The 24,907-nt window shown below is 37.6% G+C and overlaps 1 protein-coding gene across 1 annotated transcript in view; it reads right to left on the bottom strand.

Moving 5' to 3' along the window:
- Positions 1-24,907, bottom strand: part of GRIP1 (glutamate receptor interacting protein 1) — a 310,641-nt gene that overhangs the window by 72,669 nt on the left and 213,065 nt on the right. The window contains exons 3-6 of the mRNA XM_066550113.1: positions 6,078-6,213; positions 5,002-5,147; positions 1,722-1,805; positions 812-887 (exon numbers count right to left, since the gene is read on the bottom strand). Coding sequence (XP_066406210.1) covers positions 812-887; positions 1,722-1,805; positions 5,002-5,147; positions 6,078-6,213 — 442 coding nt within the window. The remainder of the gene's footprint in view (positions 1-811; positions 888-1,721; positions 1,806-5,001; positions 5,148-6,077; positions 6,214-24,907) is intronic.

Genomic DNA, 24,907 nt, shown 5'->3' with positions numbered 1-24,907 from the left:
TACTAACACTGTCAACTTAAGGATCGTGAAGAAAAACAAGGAAACCAGGGAATGAGGGAGAGAAAAAAGTGTGGGAACAAAAGAAACGCTCTCTTGAAACATTTTCTTAGTTTCCAAGGTTGAAAATGTCAACATAGGCTATAGATATCAATCTGCTTTAAAGAAACTGCCCTTTGAGTTTCTTTAATGGCTTAAGGACACAAATGCCATTTCTGAAAATACAGTTTGTGCATAAAAATAAAGTGAATATTCTTTCTTTATATACATATATATATATATATATATATATATATATATATATATAATGGTATTATATACAAATATGGCCAAAACATAAATCTGTGCTCAGAAGTTTTCTAGGTAAAGTTATGTGTGACCTCACATGCAGATATGTACAAACATCTTAACAGAACGATAAAACACTCAAACCGGTCACAGTATTATTTTGAACCGCAAGAGAAAAAGATTGTGGTGTTAGAGTATAAAAAGCATAATTAAGAGCTACATCAGTTGTCTGAAGAATGCAAAAAAAGGTGCCCTGACCTACTGCAGGAATTTATTCTAATTATTTTAGGTGCAAGATTCTAAATTAAGGTTCACACACACCATAACGTGCTGAGCCTCTGTGGCTGCCCATTACTATTGCTGCAGTTATTATTATTTCTATTACAACAATTAAAGACAAACCCATGAATTCCAAAGGACTGTATTTAAATGCATCTATTTCACTCAAAATCTTAACTTCTGCCCCAAATAATTCACCTTTCTCCATTTCTCTTTCACATGAACTCCAGAGAAAGATGAATTGTACCTGTCAGCAGGCCCTCCAGGTCTGACACATGTTATTACTACAGGACGAGATTTATTTCTGTCATCGTGTGCTCCACCTGAAAAGGAAAAAGCCAGAGAAAGTATACCTTCATTGTATGCTTTTTATGAAAGCTCATTTCTAAAAGGCAAGACTACATCTTGCATCATGCACCTTCACAGATGGGCTAAAAGAATGAAGAAAATGGCCAAGCCATTAATATGACCCTCCACTGAATTTTACCTAAATAAAATCAACTTACTCTAGGTATAGATGAATCTTTAAAAACATTTATATGGAGGGATTCTTACTAAATGAGGATTTTTTTCTTAGAACCTTCACTCTGAAAATAAGATCTCAGTGTGAACAATTGTTCTGCAATGTTTGCAGCACAGAGAAAAAAAAAAAGTGCACTTTATGTATACTGAGATTAATGAGTGACCACTAATAATTTATGTATTAAAGAAAAAAGACATTTTCCCTGAAGAAAATAATAATTCATTATTGGGGTATATTAATTAACAGCTGCATCTTTTTTTCTGTTCTCCAAGTCAATGATAATATTTTAGTTGTATACAGCAGTGTTAATCAAATTTCCTGCCTAATATATACAAGTACTAGATGTAAATTTTTTTTTAAGAACTATGATCTTCCTGGTGATTTCAGTGGGAGCAAAATCTGGTGTTATGTGACCAGAGTTTGTCATGCTTCCTTGGCATAGTTGATTACTTAAAATTCTTCATAAACAAAAATTAGAGCAGCTCATAAAAACAACACGAGAGTATGAAGATGTAATATATTGATTTTTACAAACTGTAAGCCATAAATCTTGACATATTTCTGAGTGCTTCAAAAACTTATCACTTATGTTTTTAACAAGAAAACACAGAGTTCAAACTCAACAATAACTCACCTCTTATTACAAATCCGAAAGTGTTCCCCTCTTTATGTAAAGTAACTTCCACAGTTCTAAAGATGAGACCCGACCCTTGTACAGCTAAAAGAAAAAGTAAACAAACCTTAATGGTTATTATTTTTCTAATTATACACACAGATTTACATCTTTTCTAATTTAAGATAGATATTGAGTCATGCAATTGGAAAGATTCAATTACAGGACAGACAGACTGAAGACCTGTAATTAAATAGAACTCACCCTCTTTTTGAGAGAATTTTGGGATAGATATTTTGCAGAGTGACAATGGTTTGGAAAAAAGACATAAATGCATATAACAGTTGAGGAATTTGAGTCTTACTGTTTAAATTATGGCATAATTTTGTTTTTCTTATAGTTACAGAAGAGTGCTAGAAAACATGGAAATACACAGTGAGACAAAAATGATACAAAATTCTTAAGAGTACGTATTGAGCTTCTTGTTTAGCTATGTAAACATTTGCTTTTGTCGCTTAGAGAGAAGACAAGATTTTTGGGGTGTTTCTCTGATCTTAGGTTACTAGATTACAATGCATAATGTATTTTATTATCATAAGGACTTTTTTTTCTTTGTCAAAATGCAGCGTGCTCTCTTATAATTGGTGAGTTAGTAAAAAAGTTCTTTAGTTTCTAGTTGAGTCAGTATTTTCTCTGGAGGTACTAAAGAACTGGTGTACAGCTGGACTAGGAGGTGAGAAGCCTAATGCACAGACTCATGCATTTTGATGTGATAATCCACTTTACAGAATTTGAAACTACTGCTATTAAGAGTTTGCAATTAGCTTTTACAGGAAAAACTTTGGCAGGGTCTAAGAACTATTTTCCAATGGGAAAAATAGTCTGTGCAAAATCACATGCACTCACACTTTCCACCTTCCACTCAAGTACTGCAAACAGTACAAACACACATAAAATGAAAAAAAAAAAAAGAAAACCAAACCAACCCAGCTCTATAAAATACATGTTCTGTGAGCAGCAGAACTAATGAAAACTTGTGTCATTTAAGGTTCCTGCCTGCAATAACCAGAGTTTCCCTGTCAGGATACCCTGAGGGGCAAGGGTGCCACAGGCTACCCTGTGTGTGCTGCCAATCATGAAAGGCACCAGGAAGAGCAGAGGGCCCTCAGTGCTCTCTGCCCCTCTCTCTGTCTCTCTGGGGACCCCCCTGCTCCCAACTCAGTCAGGTTTTTATTTCCAGGAGATGTACTGTATGTAATGTACTTTTTTTGGAGTTTTTCAGTCCCTATTAAAAAAGTTACTGTAGGGAACCAGGAGAACCAGCCAGTGAAATTACATAAATCTCAATTTCTTAGGAAAACAGGTGAAACATGGCCCTCCAGAGCACTGCTCTGTGCTGCAGTAATTCCTGCTACAGCTTGAAGATCACAACTGTGTTACTGAGTCCATGTGGTTGCTTTCTTCTCATTTAGAAATGTTTTACTGACAAAAAAAAAAAAAAAGAATTATGAGAAGACAACTTTTGCCTTCATTCCTATTGACAGAAAGTGGCCTTGCATGCAGGTCATGATGAACCCATGCTTCCCCATTTGTTTGGTGTGGCCTGTAACTTCCACAGGGGAGAGGTGAAACCCACAGCTCAGCAGTGAGGAATGGCAGCAGCTTCCTTCCACTTGGGGGCAGCCACTCAGGTGGCTGTCCTTGCACCCCAGCCTCAGCCTGCTGTGGGAAAAAACTGCTTAACCCTTTCCAACAGGGTCACACGTGTGACCGAGACACTCATCACAGACAGCAGCAGGCACAACTCTCTCCCAGGATTTTTCCTGGAGAAGGCAGTGAGAAGCTCAGAGAAGAAGAGAAAACAATTCTTATCTCTTCACTGCTCCTTTTGTTTTGCACATGTGGAATGTGTTATGGAGATTGTTTACCCAAAGCGATTTGTTAATTGGACACCAGTGAAAGTTTTGATTCCTTGGCCAATTGAGTCAAAGCTGTGTCCTGACTGTCTCTATACAGTCATGGGTTTTTCTTTAGTATCTTTGTAGTATAGTATCTCTTCAGTCTGTAATTTAGTACAGAATTAGTGTAATATAGTATAGTGTAATAAAGCAATTATTCAGCCTTCTGAAATCACAGAGTCAGAGCACATTATTCCCTGCATTAGAGTCACCCTACATCAATAGACACGGGGCAGGCACTGCTCACCTTCCAGCTTTAAACACTGAGGTGGCTCATGCTGAAAACAGCAGCTGGACCCTCCTGCTGTGAACACTTCAGAAATGGAAGGAAGCACTAGGGAGTGGGATTACCAGTGCTCAGCCAAATTTAATCCATCATTATTAAATGACTGACATTTTCTGGCTCTGAAACTGTGACAGTCCTCTGCCTGAGGGAGCAAGCATGGGAACAACAGTAGAATTTCTTTATGTATGGGGCCAGGAAGGAAGTGCCAGGGCTTCTCCACATGACTACTGGAAAACTTTAATAATTAACAAAAGCAGCTTGCTCACTAGTAGTTCATGGAAACAACTAGTCTGCTAATTATCTCCAACTTTATCATCTATGCTTGTATGAAGAGGCTGGACGTTCCAAAGAATTAAAGGGAAAGTTACAAACGCTACTGTCATTTAGCGTGTCAAAATCCAGTCTCAGTGAACAAGAGTGGCACATTGCTAAAAGGGGATGAAAACCAAAGAAAGCCCAGTTGAATAAATGCAAAACAAATAATGCTGATGAAAGAACAACATCTGCAGCAAAGTAACTCTGAACTCAGCTGATTAATTCAGATACTGTGCTTCAGAACATGAAGTTCCCACTCCACAAGCAAACACTAATCAACAGAGGACATTCAAAATTTTTTAGTGTGCTTGTCAGGAGGTTCAAAAAACCCCCAAATACATAACTAGACTAATTCTCCAGTTGCTAGAAAGCAGTGGGGAAGTTCATCAGCTTCTGAGCAAAACTCCCCGAACAAAACCCAACCAACCAACCAAAACCAACCAACCAAAAACCAACCCTCACCCCCAGAAAATCAAAAAACCAACAAAAAGCAGAGATTGGTAACTCTGCTCTGTTGTTGGTGACATTTCTGCTTCTAAAACATCCGAGAGCATCCCTCTGTACTGCCAGTTCTTTTGTACTGCTTCAATGTTCTGTGATAAGCCACAGGAAAAAATAGAATTAAGAATAGAAGATTAAAAAAAAAACACTACTAAAATGACTACTACCAACCATGCTCATCTCACTATTGACTACATCTGCTATTCTACATAGGCTTTCATTTTGCTCTGGAAATACTTACAGACTGGAGGCAGCTCATACTCCACTTCTAACACAACCCTTTCACCAACATTCTTGAGTAGGCTGATGATCTCATCATGGCGAAATTTGGTCAGGTTGATTCCATTCACAGATTTGATGTAGTCCCCTACATCCAGCTGGTCACTCCTAGTGAAAAGTACATATTTCTTTTGTGAAAGACAGATCTGATGAACTAAACTAAATCCTTTAAATTACTGTTTAGTAACTGTAAGAATTTTTTTCCCATGAATCTAGATCAAAACGAGTTGATATTTCTAACAGAACAGAAAGTGGCATTTTAAGATGTTAATCTACTCTAGCTTTTAAAATACTAAAATAAGAACATTGTTGCATTATTCATTCCTGAGGTACAAAACCAGCCCTACAATAAAGGAGCTGGATGATTTGACTGGTTTGGGCATAGGACCTGGGAAGTCATCTTCATGTCCCCATGTCCAAAAAAATTTTTTTTGGACATTGGTTGCCTTCACAGCTAACATCATATCAACAGGAGATGGGCCAAGGCCAAAAGCATACATTCTACTCAGTTACTTGGAATGATTTAACTCAACCCTCATCTTTTGACTTGTCTCACTCACGATTAAAAGCCATTTTTCTTTCCACTGTAGTAGTAAGAAAGGTACCTATCACTTCAGAGTCTTTTTAATCTCAAAGCTATCTAATGAAGAACTAAAAAAAAGAATAAAATTACGGTAGCACTATCATTCTTTTTTTTCCCCTTTTGTTTTTTTCCCCGCCGGTATGTTATGCTACTTCTCTCAAATTTTTGTTCAAAGACAAAAAAACCCCCAGAAATAAAACATGTATAATTTAGAAGAAATACCATGAGTTTGATGACAACTTTCAAAGATTTCATTGGTATTCCCAGTTTTTATCAAAGTAGCCTTGAGCAAAAAGAAGGACCAGCTGTTGCCATTTCCCTGAGGTTCTCCAGTGTGATGGGCTGCCATTATAGATGCATCAGTCACATATTTTTTAGGGGACCTTTCTGATGCAGTACGTATTTCTGTGGCAATCACATATTATAATGCATTTTGCAGCTTGAGATGTGGTTACCTAGCAGCGATTCCTCCCTGACGAAGGTTAGATACTCTTGGTTTCCCATCCTTGTCGATACCACCCGATACTGTGAGCCCTAGGGTGGTGCCTTCTTTTTTCATTAATTCAACTATTGTTGAGCCCTTGAATTCCTCTGTTGAAAGACAATTATTCACATTATTAAAATTTAAGTAGTAACACAGATGTTACCTTTCCTATATGTCACCTTCTTCCCAAGAAAATCATTCTGTGTTAGTAAGAAATAACATGTACATCTGGAGATTTTTTTATATTACAATTTACAAGTTCTGTCCACAAGGCTCTGAATATAGATAAATCTTGAGCCATATGTTCTGTAAAAGGTTATTAAAAACAACACCAATGTGCTAGTATACTATACAGAGCCCACAAATATGAAGTCTGGGAACACTTATAACTAAAGATAGTTGTTTCTAATTTTAAAAAAGCTATCTTTCCTCATTTTCTGCTCTCTACCTCTGACCTCTGAGCTTTATAATGCACTTCAACTGATTAAACAGAAGGGTAAAGCACACAATGATATAACAGAACTATAATTTTAGGTTCAGACTCACTATGAAGCCAGAAGGAGACATCAGTGTTAATAGAACAGTTGAATATAGCAAGAATCCAGACAGAGATACATCAGATCTTAACAGTTTTATTCCTTATTTTTACATAAATACAGCTCCACTGTAACTCTCTGCAATTTCTGCAGAACAGGTATAAAGTAAGTGAAGGGCTTTCATAGTGATTAAGTGTATATAAAATTTCCCTCACATGCTAAAACACCTTCTTCTGCAGTTTCTTCATTCTTGGAAAATGGTAAGTTAATTCCACAGATAACAAAGGCAGGCCACATGCAGCAAAAGGCCTCAAACTTTCAAAAAGAGATGTCCTTATAACACATGGGTGGACAAGGTAACCTACACATGCAGTTTCAGCAGGACTGCAACTCTTTGGAAAGCCACATATCCATTGTTTGCAATCAGGGAAGACCTAGTAAAACCACCAGCTGCCTGGGTATTCTGGAAAAATACATGAAATCCTAAAGATCATGGAAAATTCTGAAAGGATCATCCTTTCAGAATTTTCAGATCATCTCAGGACCATCCATCTCAGGATCCTACTTTTCAGTATTAATATGCAGCTTTTGGGTGAATTGATCAGATACAAACATCAAATATTCACTGTAAACAAACAGTATGTCTGCACTGCATCAGCAAGTTGCTGTGGCTGCATGAGATGTAAAGACGAAAAGCCTCCCAAAAACCAAGCAAGGTCCTTGTATATATTCAAATGTTCACCAGTAAGTGTAGAAGTAGCACTATCCAAATAGCAACAAGGCTCTATCAAGATCATTCCACATGACTGAGGAGATGTTGTAACACATTTTCACCTTATAATGAAGAACTGCTGCCCTGAACAAGAATTGACAAACCACCACCACTACCTCTGTATTTGAGGAAATGGTGGCAGATTGAGAAATAATTCAGAAGAGACTCCAGTCCTGGTGCACAGGCTTGTAATCCATTGTAGTACTTCTAATAGGATTAGCTGCTGAATCTTTTTCTGATGTGGCATCAGCCTCTACTGCTCATTTCTAGGTGTCTGACAGGATATTCTATTTATCCCAGCTGATGATCACCTCACTTCAGTTATTCACATTTTGACCATTATACAGCATGCTTGGACAAGAATTCCTCTGTGCTTATAAAGTTTCTACTACTACAAAATTCTGCAATGCATCCAGTAACCCAGGCTGTCAGAAGCAGACAGCAGCATAGCTAACCGGTGCATTCTCCAACTTGGCTGACACCAAACCACCATTTGGTACCATCTGGAAGCTGTTGAGCTCTCATGTTTGCTCACATCTGGCCTTTTTGACAGTTCAGAAAGAACAGATGTGATTACCTGCTTCTGAACATGCAGACATGTTGCATAGCTGTAGAGATGCTATGGACCAAAATGCTGCTTTCAGTTTTATAAAAACCTGTAAGTATTCATAATTAATACAAGAGTTAGTCACTGTATTTACTGCAGCTGAAGATAATGTATTGAAGATAATGTATGTATATAAAATATATTGGTACTCATGATGCAACCTCAGCTGCTGTGCCAGTGTGTAACACATGTTTATTCAGGGTTTAACCAACCACAAGATCTGTCCAAAAGAAAATTCCCCTCCCTTCCCTCCTCCCAGACCGAATCCTTCCTTTTAATTCTCAGTAGTACAATCTGGCTTTCAGTAAACATCTAAGGTTTTTTTAAACAAATACTTTGCCACAATGTGTATACAGGACATAAACAATGCACTGCACTGCAAAGCAATGGCTAATCTTTTGCCAAAGCATAATATAGTCATGTGTTTTGGTCTTTTACATACGTTTTGAGTTTGCAATCCAATGCTGGGCAATACTCTGCTGTCCAAAGTACATGTGGAACAGATGATCCAAGCAGTATTTTAAGCAGGCTAACAATTATACAATTCCCTTCAACTACTGGCATGGAAAGTGATAACCAGGCTCGTTCCTTCTCACCATCTATTATGACAAATTTCTGTCTACCTCTGCCAACAGAACAATGACTTCTAGGCACTCTTCCCTGGTAGGCAGGAGAGAAAGATGCACCATGCACAGTAAGGGAGGGGTGGTGCGAGGTGCTCCTTGCACACTGACAAAGAAGGTCATTCAGGCATGCACAGTAGTTTCATTAGGTTTGCTGCTCTGAAGGATTTTGTAGCTTTTGTTGTACATAATCATATCAGGAAGAAATTAAACTACCTAAGCTGGTTTGGTTTATAAGAGATTGTTACCCCTGCAAGTGATCTGAACCAGGCCCATTTGATACCCTCATCATTCTGTTTTTCATCTTTGCTTTCTTAAATCACACATGATTACTGACCTTATAATGCTATATATGACATGCTTACTCATCTGCATTGCTTTGGCATTATTATTACAGACTAATCCCCACTGAAATATTATTGAAATGCTCAATATCAGAACAACCCTGGGAGTTCATTTCCAATCCAACACACAACCACATCTGTACATGCTATTCCCCAACTAATGCAAGGTCAGTCTCTGTTTCCTAGTTAAGGCAATGCTGTGTTACAATTTAAGGGTAAAAAATCAAACTACTTCATGTATCACCTCACTCATAATTCATTACTTATGCCAACCAGCAAGCTCCTAATTAGTTAGAGGTCTCTGGAGTCTGTTCTCTCCTACATGTACTCCCACACGGGTAATAATATTAGCATAGTCAGCATCTGAGGGGAAAGCACAGAAGTTATTTCCAGACTTCTTATGAATTCACACTTGGACTTGCCTTCCCTCAGCCTACGGAGGGGGCATCTTGGGACTGCCTTAGCACTTCCATTGCTTCCTGCTGTTGCAAGGACAGTCCTGGGTACATGCCTGTCCATGCTGCACCAGCCACTCCACAGCTTTCTTGGCATCCACCTGCCTCAGGAATCCCACTGCATCATGGAAATGGCTCAGCAAGGGGAGCAAAAACAGGCACACAAGCAGACATAAGATGAAAAAGAATGGTTTCTGCTCCAAAGAGCTTCCTTTAGATCTCCAGTTCTGTAAGCAGGAGCATACACAGCAGCTGAATTCTACAGAAAACATTACACTGGTGCTGTTTTCTCAGTTGCTGTTCTGGATGCTTCTCCCAGGCTTGCTGTTGCAATATCCTGACAGTGTGTGCCTGACTTGCAGCTGGGTCAGCTGGTCCATTAACACTGTGATCTGCCCTGGAGCCTGGAGGACTACAGGAATACTCCATGTAGCACAAGAAAGCTTCAAAGATAAAGCTGATGCTCAAATTCTAGACCGGGTAAATCTTACTGTGAGAGAGTGAATACATGGAACAATTTGCAGGTAGGTAAAACTGAAGAAACACCACGACCAATTTTTCTTCAATAATAATAATAGAAACATAGTAAAGCTTCTAGTATTTTATACACGAGCAGACTTCTTGTCCTTTTCTACTCTTTGGTGTATATAAATAATATCTTTCAATAAATAAACAGCATGGAAAGTAAATTCTCATGTGACTTATGAACCTGGAGTATATTCACTTCTTCAAAAAGAAAACAATACTAAATTATTTAAGAGATTTTTTCACAGAAAAATATTTGAAAGCTGAGACAACTCTTAGTCAAAATTATTATCATTTATTTTCTAAATTACTACAATTTTATATCTTAATGTACATATTAAAGAAAAGCTCAAAAATGTTTGCCTTCATTTCAGATATTGAGGCCCTTCTGTGAAAATTTCATTTTAAAACCCCAAAAAATGTTTAAAATCTACACAATCAGGTCAAGTGCTTTCTTCCATTCTCCACCTACTGAACAAGTTTGTTAAGTGCAGCTGGAACAGCTGCATAAATGGAACTGAACATAAAAGTAAAAAACTCCAAACTTGCTGTTATTGACATTTTCCTACCAAAACCATATATAATTAAAAAGTAAGTAATTGGTAAGTTTGCTGAAAATACAGTGAATGCTGTCCTGGAATGGACTTTCCCTTGTATGTCAGCAGAAATTCTGCAAAGAAAACATTTTGCTTTACATCCCAGTAGGTATCTCCTAGCTTAGTAAGAAATCACATAAAGATAAAGTCAATTCTTTGGGAACAGAGAGCAGTTTGTTATAGTGGAGACATCACATTTACTCAGTGTTTCAAGTCCTGTGGGTATGTGCATTTCTCTTAGTGTGACAAGAAGGATGTCAAAGAGATGATGAGCAGTCCATTCCTTGTTGCCCTTTTCCTGACTGGCTGTCACTAACTTCTAAACCATCTAAATTTCTATCAAAAACAAACAAAACCACATCACTGAGGAGAGTCTGAAGACATGAAGCTGGTCACAATCTGCCCTGTGGCCTCCCCTCCATCCTGTGGTGGGACAATCCCCAAAACCAGTCCCAGTTCAGAAGCCAAGCCACCCACAGTGGAAGACAAACTGGTACAAGGTGCAGCAGAACACATCTCCAAGGCACAACTCACTGCACTTACCAACAACACTGCAAATTTAAACACTGCCAATGCAGGCTGCCTTGGGTCAGCAGCCAGGTTAATCTGTATAAATGTACAGGTGAAATGTTGTACCATTTTCAGTGAAAGCAAAGGAGATAGGCAAGGCTAAGACACTTCCAAAAAACTGTCTAAAACAGATTCAGTTTACACTGACAACCTGTTCTGGTTGTGTACAAGGCATTAGATGATCTCCTCTCTCTCTCTCTCTCTCTCTCTCTCTCTCTCTCTCTCTATATATATATATATATATATATATGTATATATTACCTATAAGAGCATCTACAAGATGACTTTGCCATTGCAAAAATATTACCTAAAATCCAAATACCTTCCACCAGTGCTTATAGACTAGAAAATGTCTGCCTAGCCTAGGCATCACACAGAAAAGGAAATAAGGGTATTTTATGATCCATCACAAGCAGTGATATAGAGGACATGATCACATAATTCACTGAAAGCACCAGGCCTGCAGGACACAGCAGCACAGTTCACACCTGGGTTCATTGGTTGCCTGTCTAAAATGAGATTAGCTCTTGTGCTATTTGGTTTTGGGTACATTTTTCATATTCGCAGAATCCTTGGCAGCCAACACTCTCTAAATCTCAACTGAGTCATCCAGCAAAGGAGGTCTTCAATTTAACCACAAATGTAAGCATTATATTTTAAATTCTGTTTCTAACTAAAATATCAGAATTTAATACAAGTATCCCAAGCCTGAAAATCAAATAACCACTAGAAAGCCAGCTGCAGACAAAAAAAGGAGGCTCTTAATTCTTAATGAAAGAACCTCACCTCAATTTCCTAACAGAAGAGTATTGAAAGAAACATATATGACACCATTATCAATGCACACTGCAATAACTTCACTAATTACATTTCAGGAGTGAACAATGACTGGAGTAAACCATTATTACCTTCCCAGGGCTTAACATTTGCATCCCACAGCCTACAGTGCAGCCCCAGTGCTTCTCCAGCAGCAGCACAGCTGTGATACCAATGGCAAATGCTCAAAGCACAACATCCTGCTTGCATCTGAATCCACTCCTTGTAGACAGGAGTAGTGGAGAACATTCACCAGAAAATGAAAATAAATGTGGCATGGTGTAAAATCAGTTTTCACATTAAAGAAGCTTCACACAGAAAAGACAAGGATGATCTCTGTAAAGTCAAATTACAAAGGATGGCTTCATATGAGGGTGCAAAAAAACCCCTGCTTTTAACTTAGAGGAAGAAGTGCTCCATGGCAGCAGCTGTGTAAGAAGCAGAGAGGTTTCTCCAGGCCAACTGTGGCAGATATGCAGACTAAAACAAGAGATGGATGGCCACATGTCTAGATGCTTTTTCAAGCCAGACAAATGCTGGTAAGGGAACAACAGGCTTTTTGGCCCTCTGGATAGTCCTGCTTGCATAGTTTTTTTGTTTTGTTGGGTTTTTTCTTCCTTGTATTCGCAATCGAATTGCACAATAGTGCATTCCAAGTACTATCAGCCTAAAATTATTCACGACATTAATTTGACAGATATCGTGCAAAGAGATTAACTTGAGTTATCTTAATACAGATGATGGCATCTGATTCTTCTAAGAGCTGAGTCTATTAGGAATTTTTGTCAGTGAACACTTCTGAATTCTTTTCTCTGTACTTTTTTTTTGCTCTACATCAAGGATTGGAAAAATCAGGTTAAACACAATCATTCCCTATTAATAACCACTAAGCAGAGGAATTTAACAGGAGGAAAAACTATTTTAAAAAATTATAAAACATTAAAACATTTAGCTTCAGTAAATATGAATACTTTAATATATTACAGTAAGAATATCCAGATTTAGTTAAATCACAACAACAAAACTTTTTCTTGTATTATTACCTACAAAAAGAAAAATTATCCCTGATATGCCACCTTGTTGTAGGGTTGGAATAAAGATGCAGTGCAAACTACAACTTGCTCAATGATGCAGTGTAGTGAAAGTACTTTTATTCCTTAAGGTAACTGGGAAGTTCTAGTGTTTTCATCAATGGTTCTCTTTCAGAGAAAACCTACATGTATCTATACTATCCATTGATCACTTGAAAATCTGCAACCATCAACTTCCTTATCTTCAGATGAGGACCAGTTCCACCCTGAGGCACTTGCTATGTTTCAGAAAGTTCAAGCATTTTTTTGCTCCCTCATTATCTATGATGGCAGTCACTTTCCTGAACATCTGTTGGGTCCAGAGCAGCTCACTAAACTGTCAAGGTGGAGCTTTATTTAGCAAAGACATTGGAAGGTAAAAATAAGCACAGTGATGAAGGACTTGATGGTCTCTACCTTCACCTCTTCAGCAGATATTGCAAGGCTTTCCAGAGCTCAAACTTCCATGCTTCCCCACCATATTATTGTTAGCTCGAGTGTGGAATGGGTAGTAGAAGGTACTTACAAGCTGAAGTTTATACCCATAGTTATCTCAAACTTGTATCTCCCACATGAAACAAGTATCTCCTTTCAAAAATTTTGATCACACGATAAGCAACAAAATCTTAAACTCAAGAATGGCTGGTGCATCAGCAGTGTGACCCTGATCTCCTCTGCTTGTCTCTGCTGACAGTAGCGATGAAGAAAGGACAGAGCCCCATGACATTAGTCTTTTCTACATTTCTGTCTGAATGGGACAGAGGCTTCATTAACCCTCCTTCACTAGTAGAAACCCTACTGTGCAGAACAGCACAGAACTTAGACACTAATTTAGATTTATAGAACTTCTTCCCATAATTCTGATGAATTCACCTCCAACTTCCTCTTAATTTCTTTTTAATGAGAAATTAACACCAAGAAAACTCTTGATAATTTGTGCTTCTTTACACTGATGTGTCACTACTCACAAAAACACAGCCTAACTGTTGCAGTTTCTCTGCTTTCTACAGTTACCAAAATGGATCAGGCTGGATTGATTACAGGACTGATTGCATTTGTGCATTTCAAAGCAGGAAAGAACCACTGAAAACAATTCTCGCCCTCATCACCTGAGTGAGACAAGCAGAGAAACTTGATATGGTGCTATCTCCACCTATAGATTACCTTTTAGAAAGATATCCAGTGTGGCTTTGAAAGTGATGAAAACTCTGCTACATGTGTAGATAACGTCTATCTGATTTGGGAGTAGACAAACCTTTGAGACAAAGATCTCATTATAGTACCACTATTACATTCAGGATATCCCTTCGATGCAGAACTGTGACCTCCAATCAAATCATCTCCTAATCTTTTTTTCCCTTTTAGATTAAGAACTGCCTGAACTGCTTAGGTTTTTGCTATTTAAGACATGGTTTGCCACAATGTTTTAACATCCTGTTGCTACCAGGTAAATCTTAGCAATAGTGTCATTGAATCACATTTCTCCACTTGAGCTGTCATTTATTTTTCCTGACATACCTTGCATTGCCTTTTATGATCTACAGTTGCTAAATAAATGTAATATATTAGTTAACACAAGTGGTTTTCCTTTTTATGGCATAGAGCTAGATCATTAGTGTCACGGCAAACCAAATCAGTTAGGATAAGAAAAGGATATAGTAATGGTGTCACTCATTTTTAGAAAAACTATCATTCATGTATTCAAATAGTGGGTAGTGAATTTTCAAATATTTGAAATTTGGAGGAATGGGACAGCATAACTTTTTGAAGTACATAGATTAAGGAACAGATGTTTAAGTTTTTAGGGGTCATATACATAAATGATTGCAGAACAAATACACCTGAATGATATGCGCACCCTGTCTTTCTACTTGGTAGTATTGAAGGAGACTCAGCATGACAAAAGGGTTTATCAAAGTCTCTGTGTAGAAGATCAGGCTATCCTTGAGAAAATGAGATATGGATGAGAAAAAAAGAGAAATATGGAAAATACGAGTGAATGCTTCCCACACATTTTACCTTTTGCCCTTTGTGCTCAGTGACCGCTGATATCTTTATGGTTTGCTTACTCCTCAACTTGTGGAAAACCCCAGCCCAGAAATGCTGACCTCTGGAAGATGGTAGTTCAAAATCAGGCTGGATGAGTGTATTGCTACAAATAGTTTAAAAAGTGATCTGTCAATGACTCATTCTTTTTGCATACTTCAATCTGATATAAAACCAAAGTTACAAGAATGGCTTTGGGGACAATTTAATATGCAACCTAACAAACAGGATGCACTGGTTTTTTATTAGATTTTTATAGGAAAAAAAGAACCTGCCTGTGTCAAAAAGATTATCAACTTGCTCAATAGTCAAGATGAAGAAAAAAAATACAGTTAAAGCCAATGGAAAAGGAGGGTTAAAGAACTGCAAAATAAGCTACTGGCTTATATTAAAATTTACCAAATCACAGAAATAGTGATGACTTTAGATGTCAATAAGCATTTAAGATCCACAAGAATTTACTATTGCTGTAAAGTAAGTCAGGCATTTCTGGCCTGCTAACCTGTTCTCTGGAACTCTCTAATCAATCTCTGTGCTTATTCCCTGAAGTTTAATGTATGCATAATGAACTAATGGCAAAGAGGGATGAAGACAGATGCCTTCATTTGCATGAACTAGCTTATTAGATAGTCAAGCTTGCTGAACAAATCACTGCAGTGAAACAGTAAAATACCCAGCTGCAAGAATCTACCTATGTGATTTCTTGTTTCATCTAAATTGTCACCATATTCCATTAAATTAGCACGGAAACTGAGATGGCATCATATTAGGACATAGTGACATTGCACACTCACTAGCCTGTGAGACAATAGGAATATTTCACATCTTCAGGTCACTTCAAGGTGTTTGCAGGTTTTTGTAAAAATCTGAATGCGACATCAACACAAGAGGCTTATATTACCCCAGAGCAGCCTCGTGATTATATATAGGAAGAAGACTTTCCTCTGTCCAAAATACGACGTAAGTTTCACAGGAAAGTTTTTTGGCTTTTCTTTCAACATTTACTCTTACTCTTCAGAAACTTTGGGTGAAAAGGAACAAAGATTACATCTTACCTTCCTCTCCAAAAACATTAAGACCTCCTAACTGTATATTCTGGTTCACCTCTACTTCAAAAACACATCTTGTCTGTTGGGTCTATTGGAAGATCCTTCTCTTCTTTCAGTGACCAACAGTTTAAAGCAGAGAGGAAAATGTTTATATGGATGGAAGAAATAGCTAAAATCTTCAAATAGACTGAAACAGATAAAGATTCAGCTAAATAGTACTACCTGAAGACTTCAATGACATCTTTCATTCCAAGCACAGTGCAATGTACAGAACCTCAATAAGGATGCAAATGAGGAAACTGCTAACACAACTCAAAGCACACTTGTTGAAAATACTTCCTTTAAAGTAAGATTGCCTGTGAAAAAGTGCTGACTCTTAATAAAGGCTATACTCAAAGAGAAGGAAACTGCAGCATGAGAGCACTTCTTCAGGTTGCTGACTCCATGCAAACAATTCACAAGATGGGTTTGTCTCTGTTATTTTCTCCTCTGCTTTTAAAGGATATACTGCTAGCATTTTTAAAGAAAATATTTAAATTCTAAATTATTTTAAATGTACAAAGATCACTTAAGGAACTTAGCAGGCCTTTCTCAATACAGAGGCTTCAGCACAGAGATCTTCCACTACCATTGAGAGCAAAATTTGCTAATCAGACCTAGAGAAAAAGTTATGGAATTTTTACATTTCATATGGTTCCAGGTTGGTATAAAACTTTGCTAAGTTACACAAACAAGTGCATTCTGAAATTTTTTTCTTCTCCACATAAATCAGTATGTGATGTTTTTGAATAAACAAACTTCTGCTCCCTGTGGTCTTACAAAATGTCTCTCTGTAAGAGAGTCTTTGATCCAGTTTTTCTTTCCCTTCTTGATTTAACAATGGTTGCAACAGGTTTTTACACTCACAATATTTTCCTTAGTGAAGACCCAGAGCTTATGATGGAGATAGAGATAATCAGCCTAATGTTAGCTGTTACAATCTCATAAGACTGTTTGGTATGGATTTGAGTTAATAATGTTTAATTCTAAGTATATATGCATTAGAAAAATACAAGATGATGCCCTGACATCTTCTGATTCCCATGTTTTGACTACTGGTCAATGATAATTTTATAGGGTAGTAGATATATTAAAATTTGCAGGGGATCAACAAATAAAATGTTCTAGTATCTACTCCAATTTTATACACAGAGAAAACTGGGACTATCAAATGTATTTACAACTTGTCAAAAATACTTGTCAAAAATACTCCAATTTCCCCAATACTCTTAACAGAGGCCATGGAAAGCACATCTTACCATACATTATAATTATATCCAGCTATCATTCTCATTGGCTAGCACTTGAACTAGACTGACTTAAACAGCTTTCCTATTATTTTCTGTGGTGTGTGATTAAGTAAGTCAAGCTTCGAGATTGGATATTCCCACCCAGTATATGCTCTCTATTGCACCATTACCTTTGGTTAGTGGCTAAGGAAAAAGCCCTTGGCTTTTAATGGCTTCCTCAGTTACATACCATCCTTATCATAAAATTGCAAAATCTCCTTACAAGGTATCTGGGTTTGTAGCTAAAAATTTGTAATGACTTTCAAATATATTTGCTAAACTTTCAATTTCAGAAATAAATCTGAAATCTTTCTGAAAGAGAACACTTTTAGTCCCACATGAATATGTTAAATACAAGTTATTTAGAAATTATTAACTGAACTGTAGCATTTTTATTCTTGATAGATTTGGTCGATTTTGTTGCAGTCTTGGCATAATGGCATGATTTCCCTGTATGACCTCTATCAATTTTTACTTCTTACTTTCCTCTAAAGAAGCAATATTTTAGGGTTCAAGAGTCACATTGTGTTATCAGGTATGATCACTCATCATTTGGCAGTGATATCTAAAATTCAGCTCTAACATGTCTCATTTGTCTACGATGTGTCTTTACTATCTCAAAGGTCAGTGCTCATTTTCTGTATCATTTATCCAACAAGTATTCAGGGTCACAGTGTCATCTAATATAGGAGGAAGGTCTTGGCAGAATCTTGTCTTACAGTTAACTATTAAGCTGGGCTCGTTTTGCTCCACCAATAAAATCAATTAGCATTGAAGACTGACATTTGTTCCTGCTTGGACTGATATTCACAGTGTCCTTCTACCAATGTTTTCTGTGAATAAGAGCAATGAAATCTCCTGACTTCAGCCTTGTTGCTATTTTCCCCTATTAAAATACTCCTTGTTTTGCTTTCTTGTTCTCTTTTCAGCTTGGTAATAAGGGAGACTTTACTGAAGAGCCTTCTTTATGTGTTTATTCACATAACATCAGTGGATTCCCCAAGCTACACAGACATAAAGTGACACAGATAACTGCAATTTGGACAAGGACAATAAATAAATTAAAAAGACTATCTGCGTGCTCCTAGCCTGTATATCACCTACAAACTTTTATAAGTACCTTGATCTACCAATGTAAAAGATGTGAATGGATGTGTGCACCTATATATAAAAAACCCCAACAGGTGCCCAGTAAATTAATTACAAAATTAAAGTTGCCAAAAAGTGATTTGGAAACCCTCCCAGGTGATCAAACCTCTCACTGGCCAGAATAATTAATACAAACCATGACTGTATAAAGAAGACAGTTTAACACAGCAGTACTTAGTACACCTTTCTGTTAGTGGAGTAGTGACTGTCACTCAGATGCTTTCTCTCCTTCTTTTGACACAATTCCCAAAGTATATGAGTAACAAAAGAGAGGACAGGAAAGTAATGAAAGAGTTTTCAAAATAGTTAAAAGAAAATTCCTGGGAAGAACAACCCCTGAAGCACAACTTGATTACTTTAACAAAGGGAAGATTAAATAGTGATTTCAGAGTGAAGTGCCTATAAAGGATGAGGTGAATTTTGACGAAAAACAACTCTTTCTTACAAATGAGGTGAAGCTGAACCTGCGCATACTCAAACTAAAAATAAATGCAGTGAGTCTAACCACAAAAGGTTGTGATGCATTTTGCATCACTGGAAACCATAAATAGATTGAATGTCCTTCTAAAATATAATTCAAATACAAGTTGAGATTCAAATAAATACCAGGAAGATGTATGTTTAGTTAAGATAGACACAAATACCTCTTTTGGCCCCAGAAATTCACAATAAATACATCAAAACTCGAACAGACAAGACCTTTGTTCTTACCACTGCACTTTTACATAGCAAGGAAACAAAAGCTAGTTTGCACTGATGTTATAATAAACTTCTGGTCTTCCAGATCCTGCAAAAACCAAACCACTTTTATTCTACACTATGAGGCGTGCCATTACATCTCTGTCTGCCCCACGTACCACAGATGTGATGTGGAAGACACACGAGCACCAGAATTTCTTTTCCTCTTTTGATTGTAAGAAATGAATAGAAAGTGTGAAAATGCTATAAGGCAAACAAGCAAAGAAACCTTTTCTCCATCCTCCATACAAAATACTTTGAGCCATTTCATATTGGCAAAATGGATAGAATTTTATAGCAACAAAAAATAATTTAAGATTTTTGTGTATAAATCAGGCTGCAGAGTGAGAATGAGCAGCTTTGATGCACTGATACAGTTGAAAAGAAAAGGCAAACTACTATCCAGATCTGGGGTAGCATATTTTGGTGTTATCTTTGTAGATGGTATATTATTTCCTTACTATTTTCATGCCCTGAAATGATAATCACTGAAGAAATTGAAAGAGATATTAAAAAACCCCTGAACAGATGGAAATCATGCATTAAGTCCTTTAAAGAGGTATTAGAAATTATATTAGGAACATTAAAAACATCAAGTTAATTATCTATAAGATAAAAAGAAATTATTAAGTGCAAAAAGACTCAAGCAGGCAAATGATTAAAAAATTATCCCGAACTTCTCAGATGAGCAAACTTCTCAGAGCTTAAAGGAACAAGCCTGGATTTTGTTTGCCAGTCATATGCTTCTGTCTACAGATTTGTGCAACACAAGACTTTTGAAAGAAAGCAATACTCTCGTGAGTCAGATCAACACTCCATCTAATCCTGCTCCATCTTGGAATGAATGAGGTTTAGGGACAGCATAAGAGCCAGCCTACTTTCCCCAGTGTAGTCCTGCCACAGTTCCTTGGCATCCAGTAGTGTCACATTCGAGAGTACAATGCTTCTCAGTCTTTTTAATACTTACATATGAAGCTCTTGGCAATTAGGTTATTCAGTCTCTTCTGAATGCACTGACACAGTCTGTATACACAGATTTACTGCTTGCTCTTCCTCTCTAGAGATACTGGATCCATAAGTATCTCAACATAATGATGCAGAAATCTTTTTTGCTGTTGAATACAATTTTTCCCCCAATACTGGACTGAAAGCAGTATAGAGAAGAATGTTTAAATAGATTTCCACTCAGAGAAAAATATATTGCCTGAAAACAATTTTAATACCTCTTCTTACTTCTGAACAGACTGGCGAACCTGAGCATTCCTCATGAATTTTCTTCTCATGTACTATCAATTTTTCTGAAGATACCCCCTTTTCTTGCCCCAAGAAAGCCCAGCTGTGCTATCCCATGAAAATGCAGTCATTTTTCAAGAGGTCAATACTAAATTTTAGCTTCTCTGTTACCCAGAAGAACCTCTAGTAGCTGCAATAGGTTGTGTATTCCACAAGGGACAGTCATGCTGGTTTCACAAAGTTTTACAACTTCTTGTAGACAGCAGTGATTGTTTGGATTGGCAAGTTTTATGTTCAGCCAGGAAGGGATCACCATCAATTGCACAATCCCAGGGTTACAAATCTCCTTCTGCTTGGCACATCCTTCCATGACCTTTCAAGAGTACATGGTTTTCCTCCCCCTCTCCAAGCTCACCCAGCCAGTCCAGTGTCTCTTTCAGAGACTGTCTCCATGCTCCTATTTCAAACCTAGTCTTGACCATCTTTCTTTTTTCCCTTGTTTCCCTCTCCTCACATGTCCACTATACCATGCCTCCTCTTCTAACTGAAACCTTTAAAGGAGAATAAATTTTTCAACAGACATCACCAACACTTTTATAAAAATGAGCAAAACCAACCATCACAAGGGTAATTTCCCTTTGTGGACATTAGAGAGCATGCCAGAATTGTGCAGGAAAACAATTTTCCTGGAAGATGGGACCCCCAACCTCAGGAGATGCACTGATGCTTCCCAACCTATTTTCAGGTTCCAAGCTCCATTGAAAAATCCTGTGGTATCCCAGTGACTGGAAGGAAGGCACTAGGGACTCATGCTTCAAACTAGCACATGGCCAGAGGAGTACATGCACATGTACGCACTGCAAGCACATTTGCTGAGTACACAACAATTCACTCAGAACTGCCCATCCCTGCCCCAAAATGTCTATGCAACAGCTAAACTGCTGAGACAGTTTTTTAAATGATGTTATAGATGCTATATAGTATATCAATAGTGTATCATCCTATACTACATATAGCTAAACTGATTTTTCTGGAAAAAAAATGCAGCTGCAATAAATTAATACATTTTACTCTGAAAGGCTAAAGGTTAGCAAAACTATATGCAATTAAATCCAAATACACATGAATGAAGGTGTTTGGTACCATCATCAACAAAACCTGCTCCTGGCTGTGTGAATAGCAAAAATCATTTCAAGTCAGGTAAATTTTCAGACCTTGAATCAGTTGGGTATTTGAAAAAGTGCACATTCCTTGTGCACAGTATTGCCCTTAATACATTTTCTCCTTCATGGTAAAAGGAGTCAAATGAGACTGTTCTCTATTCTAATCCTTTTCAGTATTGAAAAACACCAGCATGTAGCAGACCTGTAAAGAATATGTATAAATAAATCATCAGCAATCTCAATTAAGTAAGAGCTCAGTGACCTTTGTTGATTTTCTACAAGAGACAAATTTCTTTCCTGTTTATCTGTGTAGGAAACATGAAGTCCTTCCAACAAAGTTATTTTGATGAACAGGAGGAAGGACAAGAAAGAAATCTTCAGTAATAAACACATGAGAGCAAATTCCAAAACTTTCAATGTCAGTGGGAAGGAAAAGACATATAGCTCTGCAGCTGCTTCACAGACCATTTGGTAAACCTCCAGCAGGTTAAACAAACACACAGGGAAGCCTGTAAATGATACAGCAACTGGAGCCTCTCATCAAACATGAAAATCAGCAAATGACTTTGCAGATATAATAAACACCTCAAGTGCAGAAAAGCTTACTGGGCTGTGATCTGCATTTCACAGGTCAGAACTCTTGCTCCTGCTTGGAAATCACCCACAATCGTTACCATAATAACTGTGACTGCAGAGGTTACGGCTAATGGATTTCTAAATGCTTAAAATCTCTTCAGTGGCATTTTGTGCTGATTTTTAAAAGTACATAGTAAAAGTAAGTGACTATGAGAAAAATGCAAATTGAGGGGAAAAAGTGCTTTTGTAGATACATACTTGAATTTCCTAACCCAGCTTTTACTGACATACGTTTTATTTTCAAGTCTTCTGCAATGAATTCTTTTTTCTCACCATGAGAACTATGAATAAGGTTGGGTATGATTTTGACAGGTTTTCTCAGGCAAATCATGCTCTTACTCTGCAAAACCAGTTAGCCAATGAAGACTATTTCACATTTTGATGGGGGATGAAGGATTAGGTAACACAGTGCTGCATCTGTGACACTAGAGTGCTTCTGAAATCTGAGGGAAGCTGAAGTTAAAGTCAAGGCAGGTTTCTTTTGACAAGGATGAAAAAAATGACTGAGGACTGCACAAGTCAGGCAACATTGCTTGAGAAGCTGGCTGCACTATAGCAAATGATGCAAGGGCGCCTGCTGATGTTAAGAGCACTGTCAAAAATAACAGGATCATTTAAATATTCTGCAGTTTTACTCAGCAGAGGAGCCCAAAAGAATTGGACCAAGTTAACTGTGGCATGAGAACAGCTGCTTTTGAACACTCACTGTCTTGCCAATGCCATATTAACCACCAAGGAAAACAAAACTGGCTCTGGAGCTGTGTTTGCACACAGGTAAACACGTACCCAGAGGGATGCATCATCTGTCTGTCACATCTGTCAGTCACTGGGAACCTGGTGCAGATGTTAAGAGCTGAGCTACAGGAATAACCTGGGAGCCATCTCCCTCTTGAGCATTGTCACTTAATGGAGCGTAGATGCCAGGATCACTTCAGTAGTCTATTTTTTTTTTTTCAATAATGTGGATTTTTTTTAGAAACCCTTTTATCTCTCTCATCTTACTTTCCAGATTTCTCACCTTCTTCTGAGATTATCTTGCAACAGAAAATTAATGCACTCCATCTATGCAGTACAGAACTTTTCCTTATTTAAGTCAAGGCACAGCACACACGATCTTAAATTCAGTTAATACAATTCTATATTGGCAACTCAATGACATCATAACTGGATCACATGTTCTGGCTTTAATTTAGACTGGATTCTGGAATTTTTGTTTACATATATATATACACACATATACAGATATATATAAATTCAATTACTTTCTTATTTTTCCCAACCTCTGCTTGCTTTCTGATAGTAATTTTCTGATAGTATTTTTATTTAAACAGACATTCCCAGATGTTACAAAATCACAGTGAAGAAAGAAGAAAGGGTCTTTAAAATTCTTCAGCTTCCACCTGACCTACATTTGAGTTCATTGGTTGTGGGTAGTAGACAAACCCCTCAGGAAAGCCAGATTTGATGCAGCTTGAGACAGAATGTGAGCATTTGCTGCACAGCAGGCTGTGGGCCAGGGAGGGGAAAAAAAGGCATACCTCTGTATTTTTGTAAACAGCTCCTCTATGTGTTCAGAGCCAAGGACAGGATGAAAACTGCCTTACTGCTTTCTAATGACATTTACATTGTGTATTTAAATATTCCAGAACCTGAAAATTCCCAGGATGTTAACTATTGGTTTTATTACAAGAATTTAGTATTTCATAGGTTCTCTTAGGAATATTTTGTGTCCTAAGCAATTACTGAGGACACTACATCATACAGCAATTACTTTTTTAGTATCAGCTCTGTAAATATTATCTTTTCAAGGCATTTTAAGCTTCTTTGATTTGCATGTGCTCCCTTCTAGCTAAGCAGTTCGAAATTCAGCCTACCCTAAAATTATGTTTGTTTAACATTTTATTTTTGCATTAAAATCCTGTTACCAAGCTCCCCCCAAACAAGGCTGCAAACCATCTACTAACTGCAATTCCAGACCTTGAGCCACTGCAGAGGATGTGCTCAGGGCTGTACATTCACTCTATTTTCCCTCCAGTTTGATGGCTACCCTTGTTTTTGAGATCAAACACTGTGCTGAAATACAAAACCTGAATTACAGCATGCTTCAAAGAAGCAGGTAGTGTGGAAAGAAAGTGCAGTATCTACACATGTACAAAGGAACTGAAAAATCCAGTAGCTTTAATTTCAGACTTTAAAGTCTTCACAATTTTCCTTCAGAGCACAGTGACTTATTTTAATAACTGACCTGTAGAAGTACCTCCCTGCAGCCACGTACAAATCTTGCAAATGACAAAAAACTGGTTAGAGAGAAGAAGAGGCTCCTGTTAGTGGAGAAAACCTCAAAACAATGATTTTAAACATCTAGTTTGGTCTTTTCCTGCTTGTCTCTGCAAGGGTTGGCATGCACTCACCCCATAAATGCAGATAATTTGCCTGTTCAGCAGATCTGTTGTCACTGTGGAGTAGAAGGTGGCTGGAATGAGACTTGGGAAGGCTCCTGTGGGTCCCAGAGGCAGGTAGAGCTGGAGCACAAGGGTTAGATGGG

The sequence above is a fragment of the Molothrus aeneus genome, chromosome 5, assembly GCF_037042795.1.
Source record: "Molothrus aeneus isolate 106 chromosome 5, BPBGC_Maene_1.0, whole genome shotgun sequence".
Classification (NCBI taxonomy): Eukaryota; Metazoa; Chordata; class Aves; order Passeriformes; family Icteridae; genus Molothrus; species Molothrus aeneus.
Note: the sequence above shows the minus strand (reverse complement) of the source record. Positions and strands in the feature narration are given on the sequence as shown.